At 32.2% G+C, this 15,538-nt stretch overlaps 1 protein-coding gene across 1 annotated transcript in view; it reads left to right on the top strand.

Annotated features, from left to right (window-relative positions):
* Positions 1 to 15,538, top strand: part of LOC129216967 (collagen alpha-2(IV) chain-like) — a 242,234-nt gene that overhangs the window by 159,200 nt on the left and 67,496 nt on the right. Inside the window, exons 40-41 of the mRNA XM_054851193.1 lie at positions 326 to 412; positions 1,155 to 1,433. Of these exons, the coding sequence (XP_054707168.1) occupies positions 326 to 412; positions 1,155 to 1,433 (366 nt within the window). The remainder of the gene's footprint in view (positions 1 to 325; positions 413 to 1,154; positions 1,434 to 15,538) is intronic.

Here is a 15,538-nt window from a genome sequence, read left to right as displayed (position 1 = left end):
GGCAGAAAGAGTTAAAATCCATATGTTTTCTTCTTGTCCATCTCCCATTTCTTCTTCTCTATGAAGGCAGATGTCATCATTGACATCGGCCTTGAACTCGGTTGTTCACTATTCCAGGCTGATGAATCCGCAACTAATACAAAACTGCAGTCTCTAGATATGATAACCACACTGTCGATATATTGCATGTAAATATTTCGCTGCATTGGTGACGGAACTTCACTATATGTTGTGTGTTATACAAAAACACACTGTTTATAAAATAAATGTATATTTTTATCTTCACTCTGTGCAATGCTTTTTACTGTGATACATTTGTTTTCAGGTAATTGCTGTTCACAGCCAAACAATTGATATTCCTGATTGTCCTGAAGGGTGGCAAGGGCTGTGGATAGGATACAGTTTCCTAATGGTAAGTTAACTTTCAAAGTTTTATTACATGTTGAAACTTTTAACTAGAGTTGTAGAGTTTGGAAATGAAATTAAATATGCATAATTTTTAGAAAAATACTTTGTGTATCCGCAAATTTTCCAAAAATTACAAAATCTGTAATTTTGCTTGAAGACTGGCCAACAGTTTTTCTAGAAAGAAAAAGCACAAACATAACAATTACAATAAGGTACATATAAGTTTTCAACCTGCATTATATTGCTCATAAGTTTGTGTAAAAAACTAGATTTTTAGTAAATAAATAAAACAATTATGTTTGATGTTTTAAACTAAGTGAAAAATTAATTAACTAATTGCAGCAATATTTTCTTCATTCATTTTTTACTGTACGCAATCATTTAAACAGTATGATAATGTTAAAACATTTTGCGCTAATACTAAGGTTAAAAAAACTTTCACACCAGTGTGTTAATGAAAGTCATGTCTGATTCGGTTTAGGGGTCCCAAAAGTTGCTTTTTTGTATTTTTTAATCTAGCTTCAGCCAACACAGGCTAAAGTTAAGGATAATTCAAGAATCAAAAAATTTGTTGGCATGTCATTTCCAAAAATTGGAAAAAAATGTGATAAGTTTATTGTGTGCTTCATGATGTTGTGTCACTTCCAGACAAAACAACTTTAGCAAAAAATAATTGACTCTTCTCTCATCATTTCTGTTCATGTACTTGTGAGATTTTCTGATGCACTTCTTTTGTTATCTTACAGAACACAGACTCAGGTGCCGAAGGCATCGGACAACCACTTGCATCCCCGGGATCCTGTCTGGAGGATTTCCGGCCTCTGCCGTTCATCGAGTGCCATGGACATGGAAGATGTAACTACTTCACAACTGCTCAAAGCTTCTGGTTGGCCACTTTGAATAGGCCGGACTCGTTTGGTGTACCAAGTCCTGAAACCCTGAAGGCAGGTGACTTACGTAGAAAGATTTCTCGTTGCCAAGTGTGTATGAGAAAACATTCACGTGTTCTTGATTTACGAGAGCGTGTGGCTAAATAAAATCCTTGAGATTATTTTTATAGACTGTGTGCCAAAAAGGGGTGTAAAACATGAATTATGTGCTTACTACTAAACTATATGCATGTTTTGGCAATTTATTTAAAATGAACTGCTCAGTTTGTGTCTTGAATCTCATGTGCCATAAATATTTTTCACTGCCATAAATGGTTAAATTTTGCTTTGTAGTCATTTTAACCTTTTTGCTTTTATTTCTTCTAATTTATATCTTACTGTGATAAACTTTTTTGTTTTAAATAATTTGGGCCTAACTCAAATTAGTAGTTTCAATTAATATCAAAAATGGTATGAAGCACTTGAATAATTTTTATCTTTTTCTTCAGATGACAATTGTATTTCATTGTACCTGTATGCTTTCATGAAATGAAATGATTTTCTTTCTCTGTTCCCTAGAATAAAAGGATTTCTTTTTTAAAAAATCAATTTAATAAATGCATTATGATTATACTCTGATTTGAAATGTTGGCAATTTAGTGTTATGAATGATGATAAAGAAAACAAGTGTTTATAAGACAAACATTTCATCGATATTTGAAAAGGTCTGACATGTTTAATAGCAGCACGAAAACGTCTTTAATTAAATTTTAAAATTGTCTTTGTTGGATGCAACTCTTAGTTTTTAAGACCTTAAATTGCATTAAGATTTTTTTTTTTTTGATGAATATATTTTTAATGTTAATTATTTCAAGATTTTCATATTCATGACATTAAATCTGTTTACATTTTATTTATTTATTTATTTTATATAGTTAAAAAAAAATCCCTCATAACAAAAAAAGTGCTTAAAACTAATTTTTATAATTGTTAAGGAGAAATAAATAAATAATAAAACTAATATTTTCAAATTGAACCACAAATTTATTGCCCTAATTTTATCAAACCATATCTTGTCTAATGCTTGCAATTCTATACCTTTTAACCTTTTATTAATATAAAACTCGATTTTCACTCATGGTACTTTAAAAGCTACTGAATTACTTATTGAAATTTTTATGAAAGTTTCATTCATTTCTGAACGTTCTTTACTTTGTTACAGTCAACTTTATGCTGTTGTTACTATTTAATTCTCAATGTATATTTAACATGAGATGCATAATGCAATGCAAACAAAATTTTTATAACTGTTGAAGTAAGTCAACTTGTTAAAATTACATACAGTTTGAATTGTGCTTAGTATTTTTCTACATTATTTATTCAAGCAAAAATTTGTTTGAATGTTTCAAGAATTTTCTCATGACATTTTTAAATACAAATGCCTAAATTGTGAATCTCTTGGCAATAAATTGGATCTGATATTTTTTCCATTTGTTATCTCTAAACCTGTTATGCTGTATGATATGTATGCTGATACAATAAAAATACTGCCAATTGTTTTGTACACAACTTGATTTTGGGGTAAAGTGTTGATATTTTGATTTTTCAATAGATAACTATGAATATGAATGCATTTTTTAAAAGTAGCTATGTACTACATGGCTGCTATTTATCATAGGAACATTTTGGCTTTTAAGTCGCAGAATTTGGAACTGTCTAAATTGACTTTGGAAGAAGCGGGATATTACTATGTACAAGCCAAAATATTTTAATTTCACCCACATGTATAAAAAAACAATGTTTTGTTTTAAAGAATAACTCACAAAAGCAAGCTTAGATGAGTATTTTATTCTCTAAATGAACATGGTTTTGCCGTGGGTATGCTAAGTAGTGTTTTGTTGTTTTAAAATTTTGCAGTGCCAAAATATGTTGCGAATAATGCCGTTAATTCAGTTCAAAGTGAAATTATTTCAAAGTAAAGTTTACCTGCATCTGTCATGTTGATTGTCATAACTAGTTGTTTTACTTTATTATAATGAAAAAGTACCAGCCGTTATAGGGTTGGTTGGGGTCACTCCCCTAAAACTAAAATATGGATAAAGTTTTCAAACTTTTTTCACTGATCATTTTTTTTAAATTTCATCACAGTGATTGGTTTTGCACATATTTGGGCTTTGTGCAGTTTGTTTTTGTTGGTCATAGTATTTAGTCAAAAAAAAAAAACTGTATATATATATATATATATTAGGGTGGTCCTTATTTTTGAAGTTGCAGATATTTTATGCAACGCCCCTCAATTTGTTCCATTATACAAATAAATGATCCCTGCAAAATTTTAAGTCAATCCATGAATATTAACACGTGCCCCCAGGGCCCCCTTTTTTGAGTTTCGAAGGAAAAATTGCGGATTTTCTCATTTTTATATAAAAATAATTCTAACGTTTTATATTTTAAGTAATTTTGAACCTCAATAGGTGCTGCTACTTCCAGACCGACCATTCTCTCACCTTCATTCTGTACAACTTAACATATTACAGAGGGTACATGTACACCAATGGCCTTGGGTCAAGCGTACCGCTCTTCTGCGCTTGTTCGAACCAAGCAGCAGGGGAACGTTTCTTCCCACCAAGATGGACACAAAGGATTCTATAGGCCATTAATGAATGGCCTAGGTCATTAATGAATGATCTTTGACAGCAACAAATTGCCTCCTCCAGGCTTTGAGGGTGTTGATTTACAAAATTCCCTGTGTATGTAATAGGTGTGGCAAATAGAGTCGCAAGGTTTCAATGCTATAAATATAAGTAACTGCAATTATATTTTAATTCGCTGTTCTTAAGTTATAAACATACATAAATGCTTATACAATTTTTAATTTTTAAAATATAAATTTCAAAAAATCCTCGATTACTCCTAACATAAAAATGTACTGTATTTTCCATAGCTAAAATACAAATTTTAAAAAAATATCCAGATCAGAACAATGTAGAAATCTATACTTTAAATTAATTTTCTTCTACTTCAGTACATAGTCCCTTATTATCATCAAATTCTTGCGATTCACAAGATTTAGAAATCAAAATGGATATCTATACTAAACTGTTGAACTTTTGTTTTCTATAGTTGGTCTACCTCAATGCAAAAAAGCTTGACAACTATTGATATCTGCTCGCCTTTCATCACTGTTAGACAAATGCCATATTAGGCATTAAGATGTTGTTCATTTATTTACAGCCTATATAGATGCAGTAAATTTGAATCTAAATGACCTAGTGATCAATGGTACATTCCTTAAGAGAGCAAGAGAATATCTTCGAGACGTAAAATTAAATTTCATGAATTTAAATTTAGATTTTGTAGGGATACAAAGCTACATCCAAATGTAACTGGAACAAGATCGCCGACAGGATTAGCGTGATAGCTTCAGGTTCTAATATTGAACAGCTACTCGGAATTCCTTAGATATTTCTTCAGTTGCTTATGATATCTTATATGATAGCTTTTTATTACTAACTGTTCTAGCTGTAGTGTTTGAAACAACGACTTGCAATACCAATGAATTGTGCATGCAATTTTTTAGAGCAAATACTGAACGGTGATATATTACATTAGGATTGCCATCATCATGCACTTGAAATCGTACTGCAGAGTGTGTCCTTAAAGAAGTTCTTGCCTTTCTTAGTTCCAGATCAGATATTCGATTATTTAAACGCTTCAAAATTTTGTGGAAAGATCTCCATCATTCAGAACTTATGACATTTCAATCAAGTACACATACCACTTAAATTCTAAAAGACGAAGTTGATGACATATTATTTATTGTTCATAAAAAGCGGAATTGAGGAAGATTACAGATAATTCTCATAATTTGTAATAATATTTCCTGGTGAATTTTCTCCTACAGGGATATGTTTTCGGCATCCTGGAGCTTATCCCTGAGCCACATGGGTGGCAAAAGGAATTTTTGTTCGAAAATTTTTATATTTAGGAAACAATTTAAATTGACTTTACATGGAAAGAAAGCAAAGCCCTTCAATGCTGTTCTACAAAGCTGTTTTACAATTAAATGCTGTATGAAGATATGGTTTTTCGCAGCAACCCAATCGAGGCTACTTTGAATAATATGTCTGAAAAACTAGCAGCGTACAAAATGATGACAAACATGCAGCAGAAACAGTGATAGGAAAATTTATAAATCACTTATGGTTTTAGGGGATAAACTAGCAACTTTATCCGTATTGGATGAAGGAATTAACTTTGAAGATAGGAAAACACTAGTCCAAAAAATGCTTGTGATATGGAAGACGTGTTTGATGACTGTTTAACAAATTTCAGATAACTGTAGATGATTTGGAATACTTTCTTGGTAAAGATCTTCCTCCTCATAGAATCAATTACGAGTCAATAAAACTGTTTGATAAGTTACAAATACTAGAAGATTTTTTTCTATTTGATCCTGATTCACGGCAAAATAAAGAAAACTCTTTTAAGCGAAGAAAGATCGTTAAAATATTGAAAATTGTGAATGATACAACTGAAAGAGGAGCACAATTAATCGACGAATTTTGCAACTAATTTACCGAATATGAGTCACAAAAACAATTTATTTTACAGACCGTTTAAACTATCGGAAAAAAATACACACTGTCGAGATACGTTGAGAAAGACGTACGATTAAGGAAAGTTTCTAAAGCCTTATTTCATTCTTATTCAACGTAAAATCTTTAGATGATATAAATTAATTATAAAGATTAATTTTAGTGCTACCTCACTGTAAAAACATTTTGCAAACCTAGGAGAAACGATGTACTGAGTCTGAAGTAAAATTTCGAAGATTTGTGAGAAAATTATCAAAAGTGTTAAAGTTCAACGGCCTAGGGGCAGGGGCACGTGTTATTATTGACCGATCGAGTTCAAATTTTGCACACGTTACTCTTTATTATAGTGTCACAAAACTAGGGGGCGTCACTTGTTGAATTCCGAAATTTTTTTTCCCCATATAAATAAGGACCACCCTAATATATATATATATATATATATATATATATATATATATATATATATATATATATATATATATATATTTCTTTTTTTTTTTGCAGTTCAAGCATCATTTTTCAAAGAAGTGTTTCTAGTTTAGTTAGTCACGTATAGTTTAACCTAAAGTTCATACAGAAACAAGAATTTTTGTATAGCATATTATTAATAATTGTTTAAGAGTAGGGGTCCCACTTACCCCGTAAATTTTTGCTACAAGGGGTAAGTGGGTCTACCTATAATAATGGGGATTTCAAAATCAAAAGCAACTCTGATTAAATATTTGTATTAGTAAAATACAAGACAACTATGATGACCTAGTAACAATTGATAGTTCAGCTACAAAAACTGCTAAAGCTGTTGATAATGTATTTGTTAAACTTACGTCAAAGTAAACCACATAATAAGTCTCATGTTGGAAGTTGATGATACAAATTAAAAAATATTATCGAATTTGCAAGAACGAATAGAAATAGTGACACTTTTTCTTGGCTTGGTGCAGATAATATTGGAATGATTACTGAAGATGAAGTAATAATGGTTTTTCCTTAGCCAACTTTACATAGACGCAGTCATTTAGTGTTTCCAATTTCTTTTTCAACTTATAAATTTGGCTACCAAAATCGATTTTAATCAACTGTATTATGTTCATTAAACACACCCTTAAATGTAAAAGCAAAATATATACCTATAGACTTTCAATAAATTTCACAAATGAGATTGTTTCGTTTTTTTGTTGAAACATTTTCTGTGATACAGATTTAAAAGACAGTAAATTTCTCATAAATAGACGCAGATACAAAAAAAAATTCACACCAAAATTTTATACTTTATCATGTAAGACCCCCAAACCCCTTTTTTAGATATGCTTCATTTAAATAAAAGGCAGGGTGGGAGAGTGACCCATTTACCCCTCACTATGGGGTAAATGTGACACCAATCCGATTTTTTACAAAATATAATCGTTAGGAATATTTAAAGCATTATTTTAGAAAATAATGAACTTTTGTTTATTAAGGATGTCCAAGATAAAATAAGACAATAAGTTTCAATTTTTATGCTTCAAAACTTTTGTATAAGGTTTCAAAAACGAACTATTCTTAAAAGGGATCCCACTTACCCCAACCAACCCTAATTAGTACTCAACAAGTGAATCATATTAACCGTAACATACATCAGTGGCATACCTCGTACGAGTGACGGCCAGGGCTGTAATTTGTAGTGTCAACCCCCCTACCCTCCACCTACAAACGCAAATCTATATAGATACACAGTCGGACCTCCATATATTGAAGTAGCAAATTGCCGGAAAAAAATCAATCTATAGAAATTTCGATATATAGAAACAATCTTATTTTATCATAAAAATCTCCTAAAACATTAAAATTAAAGGACATTTTCGTGCATGAAACCCAATTTCTAGTTTTTACGACTATCGGATTAAATGAAAGTTAATAACTGAAAAATTAACAGAAATTACATTTTTGTGCCTTCATACATCTTCATTCTTCGGCAGTTCAACTTGATTCGCAAAATGAGGGGATTTTCGTTTTGACAATGTTATCAATAGAAAAGTAATAAATCAATCAACTTAACTTGAATGATTTTTACTGAAGCTAAAGAGACTAGGAATGATAATCAACAGACAAAAAGGATAACTTGAAACTAATTTTACAATGTTACTGGTTCCAACTAAGATTTGAAATAAACTTGAGGGAATTTAAGAACTCCAAAATGGAACAACGACCTATCTACACACCCCTCAAACTGAGATTTCTTATGAGTTTCTTAGCAACCTTTAGTAAACATAATTTTCTCCCCTAACCTTCATTTTTCACCAGACAAAGTCTAACGTGGAAAAAAAAAAAAAAATCTACGAATGTCTTGAAAAATTGTTCGATATATAGAGATTTTTTCGATATATAGAAACAATTTTTCTATGTAATGAACATTGAAATTTGCTGGGATTTCGATACACAGAAAATTTCGATACAGGGAAGTTCGACTGTACATATATATATATGTAATAGGGTGGAGTGTTTTTTTTTTTTTTTTTTTTTTTGAATTTCGAAATACCTGGGGTCTTAAAAGTTGCCTTTTAGCATCAATAAATCACCCCTGAAATTTCAGCCTCCTAAGATAATATCTTTAGCAGGGTTCGAAATGGGAAACATGTGCCAACGATGTCAACCACGTGCTTCGCCGAAAATTCCACGTCTTGTTTGTGATTTTTTAATCTTTTTGCATCCTGCAAATATTTCAATCATTTTTAATGTTGGTAGGTTTTTCACCATATGCTACTTTAGATCCGCTTATTTTATTCATTATTTCAATAATAATTTTATTTCTTATATTTATTTTAGAAAAAATACAAAAGTTACTCAAAAAAATGTGGTCCAACTCCCAGTCTCGTATTGTATTGGAAGTTTATGTATTTAAGAAAGCGTTCAAAATATTTGTGGTGAATTTCTAATAGTTTAGGCTTTACAGCCTGTAAAATATCTTGGAATTTCATGATTAAATGAAGCAAATTCAAGTTGTTCTTTTGATCCTGAAATAGTATTATGAAGGTTGTTAAACCAAATTTTGAGTTTCAATGTAAGGAAAAAGGATAACCAATGATATATATATATATATATATATATATATATATATATATATATATATATATATATATATATATATATATATATATATATATATATACCCTACTAGCAAAATTTCTTGCATCAACCTTGACATATCTTGATATTATACTGACGGCGTCAATATTGACGTGTTTTATACTGCATAAAGCTTGCATAAAGATTAAAAAGCAATATTACAATAACAACACGTATGCAACATTGCATTCATCTTAAAATATCAATATTGATATTGCCTTACAATAACAACATTGCATACATATTGACGCCGTCAAGATGTATTGATTTCATGCTGTCGCCGTCAAGGTAATTAGTACACAATAGAACAGGTGGACCTTCGTTGATACTTGCGCATGCGCACAGTTCTTTCTACCCAGCGTCCCTCGAATTGCTTCTTCTCGACCTACGATTCAGTCGGTTCAGAGGAGCTGCACGTGGCGTTGGCGTTGCGTTCTTTAAGGCTTCGTTAAGTTGGTTGCTTAGCTATTAGTGTGGAATAGTATTGTTTTAGGAATAACTTATGAATGACTGATAATTGCATTTGTTTATTAATATAGTACTAAACAAGTCATATCGCAGACGATGTGCGGTCCATGTTAGAAATGGCCGAAAATAACTTTTTTCGTCCCTAGACTTTGAAACAAAGGACATGAAGCCCAGAATTTCGTATTATCACTTCAATCTCATGAGTAAGATTAATTTTATTCAATGGTTATTTATGTTATTCTTTAAGATAAATTCATTAGTTTTGTCCATGGGATATTTTCAATGCTGACATCCATTTGGAAATGTACTTTATTGTATTTATTTACTTATTTATAATTTTGCTTTCTTTACTCTTGAATGTGTTATAAAAACTTCCGCAATTATTCCTAACTAGGCATTTTATGTCTTTATAATACAATTAGAAGCATGAATTTAAAAAATAAGTCAAGTATTACGCAAAACGAAGGCGAGTACTATTAATACCTTTATATGAATTTCCGATTAGATGTCAGCTTTAAGGAAATATTCTTAGGCTAGAAAATTATCTTGAAGAATAACAGAAATAATTAAAGAATGAAATTTAATTCTCAAGTTTAAAGTGAAAATAATACAAATAAATAAATAGATAAAACACCTTGCAAACGTGCTGATTTCATACTGTCATGTCAATGTATCCTGACATTTTCCTGTCATATCAATACGTATGCAATATTACAAAAGCAAGATCATCTTGCCTAGACCTTGATTTCATGCTGTCATGACAACATCTTGATATTATCCTGTCATATCAATACGTATGCAAGATTACAAAAGCAAGATCATCTTGCCTAGACCTTGATTTCATGCTGTCATGACAACATCTTGATATTATCCTGTCATATCAATACGTATGCAATATTACAAAAGCAACCTACCTTGATATTTTCCTGATATTATGCTGCATACACCTTGTCAGTCAATATTGTGGCAGCCTGCTGACAGCATAAATGGAGTAACATAACAGCACTGAGGCAGCATTAATGCAAGATGATTTTTCTTGCATGTCAACCTTTATGCAATACTGAGGCAAGATATTTTGCTTACTGGGTATATATACTCTATAACAAAAAAAATCGACACTCCAAGAAGAAGTGATCCGATTGAGACGAAAATTGGTGGATAGGAAGACAATGCACAGAATAGTAAATGATTAAACTCTCAGAACAATTGAATAATTTATGTCAGAGTTACAGTAACAAGTTCAATAAGGTATTGACTCACCTCGAGCCTTGATGAAGCACGGCGTTGTAAACACTGATAAAGCTCTAGGAGGGTTTCCTGTGGTATTTCCGGCTAAATTCGCTCCAATTGTTGGACGAAATTATCAACATTCCTTGCCAGATGCAATCGCCATCCCATCATATCCCAGACATGCTCTATGGGAGAGAGATCTAGCGATCTGTCAGGCCACAGAAGAGTTTGACAAGCTTGCAGACAGTTCATAGCAACACGTGCCATATGTAATCTGGGATTGTCCTGCTGAAAACTAGCCAAGGGTACTGCAAAAGGAACGGCAGCAAAACAGGTCTTAGGATGTCGTCGACGTACAACTGTTTAGTAAGTGTACCTCTAATTACAACCAAAGGGGTCCAGTTATCAAAGGAAATGGCACCCCAGACCATAATGCCTTGTTGAGGGTCAGTGTAGTGCGCAAAAGTGAAACCAGGATCCTCCCTTTGCCCTGGGTGTCTCCAAACACGTCTTGGATGATAGTAATGACACAGTTAAAAGCAGGATTTGTCGCTAAAGTCTATACGTCCCCCAGTCGGCACCATTCCAACCTAATCGAGCCATGCACCGCTGTAATATGGCTCGGCAGCGTGTTGGCGTCAGTGGCAGATGGCGTAACGGTTGGCGCGAGCGTAGATTTTGCTGTCTCAACCGTCTGTAAATGGTCATGATATGGACACTAGTGTTTGAGTTCAATGTCTGATGGTTCATAGAGATGAAGAAACACTGTGACAGCTGATCAGACAATCAGTCTCATCACGATCTGTTGCGACCCTAGGTCGACCGCTACCATCCTGACGCTGAGCTCTGCCATTTTCCACCCATCCTTGCAAGCATTTTCGAATCGTCGCATCACTTCGACTCATATGACGAGCAATTCTGCTATTTGATCAACTGGCCTCTTTCAATGCCAATGATACGACCTCTTTTAAACTCTGACAGCTGCTCGTAATGACTAATGAGCACAAACCATGCGGCGAGGCATTTTTAAGTTGTTGAAAGGTAATCTGAATCGCAATCAAACCGAAAGTTTTAACAACTGTTGAAGAACTGCTCTTTAAATACATCTACTGGATATGCAGTTTCAATGCGCTGAAGATCAAACTATTCATTCATTGGACACCAAATTTTAATCATTTGCGTATCTGGTCAAAACACTCATGCATAGAAAACTTCAAAGCAATCGGACGATTGCTTCGTGGTGCGTCGATTTTTTTGTTGAATATATATAAATTGAATATATATATATATATATATATATATATATATATATATATATATATATATATATATATATATATATATATATATATATATATATATACACATACAGTTGACTCTCTGTTTAACGACTTTCAAGGAACCACAAAAAGTCGTCCTTAAGTTGAAATCAAAACCTTAAATAGAATCTTTTTTACACTATAGTGGACCATCTGAGACCTTGAAAAGCCGTCGTTAAATAGAGGGTCGTTTAACAGAGAGCCAACTGTATATATATATATATATATATATTCAATTTTCGCTGTGAAAATTGCGTTCTACCACATACGGAAAATTTGAATTTGTCAATCTTGTAAACTTCTACTTTACAAACAAACCCAATTCTAAAAATTACGTTCTCATTTTCAATATCTTAAATTCAAATGTTTTTAATTAAAAAAAGATACTTTTCTCTAATAAATGTGAAAAATTAATATAATTGAGTGATGCAGCCAAGATTTAACTCTGGCTTTCTCAACCCTTTATTCGAGGACTCAGGGGTTAGACATTGCTGTTTTTCTTTAAAAATTAAAATCTATATGCAAATAAACAAACTTGCAAAAAATGTTTCATTGCAGCAAATTTATACAAAATGGGATGTTAGTAACAATAACAAATGCAAAGCAATAATAACAAAACCATAGTTTAAATATCTTGAAGAAAAGAGATTTTAGTGCTTTTCTTTCAATTTGCCTCTCACTCCAATATGCATGCTATAAAAACTAAAAAAAAAAATGCTTTAATATACAAATAATTTTCTAAAGTTATCCCACTTTCCTGATCTTTTTGATAACTGAAATTTGAGAAATAAATACTATAAGAGCAATATGGGCCATGTATAGTATTAATTAGTACCCAATTATTTCAAACATAATTAACAGGGAAAAACTTCGTATTACTTTTGAAACTGGTGTATTAGCCACTTTTTGTTGAATTTTGGAATGTCATCGACATCGACTATAGGGGCTATTTTGATCTCATCCCTTTTCTGCGTGATTTAAAAAATGCTTCTTTTTCTTTCTGATTTCCTCCTTTTTGCTCTGACCACTCTCATCCCTGTAATGTATGAAAGTTTAAAATAATAATTCACCGTCAATGGAGCATCGCAGTCAATCGTGCCTCTCCCTGCATTTAGTCATTAAAAAGTCCTTCATTTTCACTTTTAAAAATGAGTATGAACCCTGTTGTAGTAATTTTACGGAATGGATTCGGGATAAAATGTCTGCAAATATTTCAAAATTGAGTTCCTCAAAATGTCTGTAGGCAATTTTCGGTGATGTTAGGAGAAGGGGCAGGGTTTGAAAGCTGTCCACAGAAAACACATTTTAGAGGCCTTTTTAGGAACTTCAGACCTGAGGACAGTTGTTAGGAATTGAAATCTTAAAATACCGCTTGTTAGGCTATATTTTGTCAAGTTAAGGCAGAAGGAGTAAGTAAGAGACTAAGATCTAGTCCTAAAGATTAGTGGTTCACCCAGGGAAATTTTCTGACATTAACGGCATAAAAACGCAATTTTAAGCTTCCTTTAGTCTTGTCAAGAAGGTCATAGCCTCATTTTGGATCTTTGCTTTGGAGCAACGCTTGAATTTTCCACCCGGGGGTACAGGCACTGTCCCTCTACCCATAGGCGGATTTAGGACTGAGTTCCTGGGGGGGGGGGGGGGCAGGATTCTTTTTTTTTTTTTTTTTTTGGAGCAACATTTTTAATTGCCCCCCCCCCCTCCTATGTTTTTGTCTGTTTTCTGTGATGTGTAAGGCTATTCTTTACTTCTTTATGTGTCGTTTTCATTACTGTGTGTAATCATGCTGTCCTTTTTAAATTGACCTTAATAGAGAGGGAGCTGGTATTAAGAGAGTAACACAGTGCTCCCTTTTAAGTGGGATATAGAATATCTCCAGTTTTAGGGGACCCGGGGGTTACTCCCCCGGAGGAAATTATCTAAAATTTATATAAAATTCTGCATTTTGAAGTCTTTTAAGGGTCAATTGGAAATAATAGGCAAATATTTTTTTTTTTAAAGTTTTACGCTTTAAAAGTGCTTTGTGATGCAAGTTAATACTTTAAAAGAAATGGTGCACAGATTTAGAGAATAGGTATCAAGAGAGTACATACTACAAATTTGAACAATTCTTAATTTATACACTTAATAAGAAATAAAATTGAAGCACACTTTGCTTAGGAGTTTCAAAGACTTGTCTAATTATTTTCAAGGTTTGGTTGGTTAGATTGGTTTTTTGGTTCAAGAGCCCTTGTAGGCTATACTACGCCAATTATTTTCTGGGATTTTAGAACCTATCAATAATTTGCACTTGAGTAGTAGATTATGCACTTGTACAGTATTGTTCAAACTTTGTAAGAAACGGCTGTTTTAAGTTTAAAAGAAAAAATAAACTTTAATTTCCTATTCAAAAAAGAATAAATCATGATTTTTTTTTTGTTATTAAGATTTTGGAAGATAAGTTGTTACTTTATAAAATCCTCCCAAAACTGGGGGAATTGTCCCCTCCCCCCCCTATAAATCCACCCATTCTCTTCTGAACTATTCAAAAACGAAAAAATAATGATTTTTTTTTTTTAAATTTTTGGAAGATGTGTTGTTACTATATAAAGTCCTTCCAAAACTGGGGGGGCATTGCCCCCCTCTGACCCCCTATAAATCCGCCCATGCCTCTACCTGATCTGAAAAAGGGCAATTTAATAGTGGTTTTAACTATCTCCCGAAAAATTTGCTGTGAAGGCTAAAGGAAACAAATTATAAAATATTTGAGGAAATCTGTGTATAATTAACACAGTGGCATAATGTTTAAATTATGCCACCTCCCCGACTTCGTGGCATTGTTAGAAGTTTCGTTATTTATTTCATTATTCGTCGATCATTTCGTTATTCTAATTAGAATAAAGAAATTTTTAACAAGTCAAATTCTATTATCTGAAGGAAAGCATTAATAATTTATCAAAATGTTTACAAATATTCATAGTACTAAAACTGGGACAACCTGTAATTTATGGAAATAAATAAAGTTGCGCCCAAAAAAGATTCACGCAAATAATAAATTTCTGCAAACATTTTCGTTAGATTTTATAGCAAAGCATAGTACTTCAGAAATATCCAACCTGAGTTTCCCTTTTTTTTTTTTGGTTCTAAATGCAATACAAATTGCTCTAAAGGGCTCCTCACCGGGTGTGGAATACCTTTTCTACAAATCTTGTGTCTTGTGTTGAAGGAATGACACCCAGGTCAAAAAAACAGAGTAAAAAGCGAAAAATACATTTATTGCATTCGTATCAAATGATTGTGAGAACGTTTCTGTTTTTATATGGTTTGATATAGAGTAGAGCCATATGTAGCTGTAAAAACCCCTCGATGAGTACAGGATCGTTGGTAAAAATAAGTTAATGAATATTTTAAATTTTTTTTCACACGTTTGCATTTTTAGTTGTATTTGATTTGATTTCAGGAAATAAAGTTAACAAAGTTACATGAATAGTAAATTGATTCATGAATCAAAATCAAAGAAAACTAAGGATGGAAAAATTGTATTCATAAAAAATTGTCAAATTTA

This window comes from Uloborus diversus, chromosome 1 (assembly GCF_026930045.1).
Source record: "Uloborus diversus isolate 005 chromosome 1, Udiv.v.3.1, whole genome shotgun sequence".
NCBI classification, from domain to species: domain Eukaryota; kingdom Metazoa; phylum Arthropoda; class Arachnida; order Araneae; family Uloboridae; genus Uloborus; species Uloborus diversus.
The sequence above is the reverse complement of the archived record's forward strand: the minus strand, read 5'-3'. Positions and strand labels throughout refer to the sequence as shown.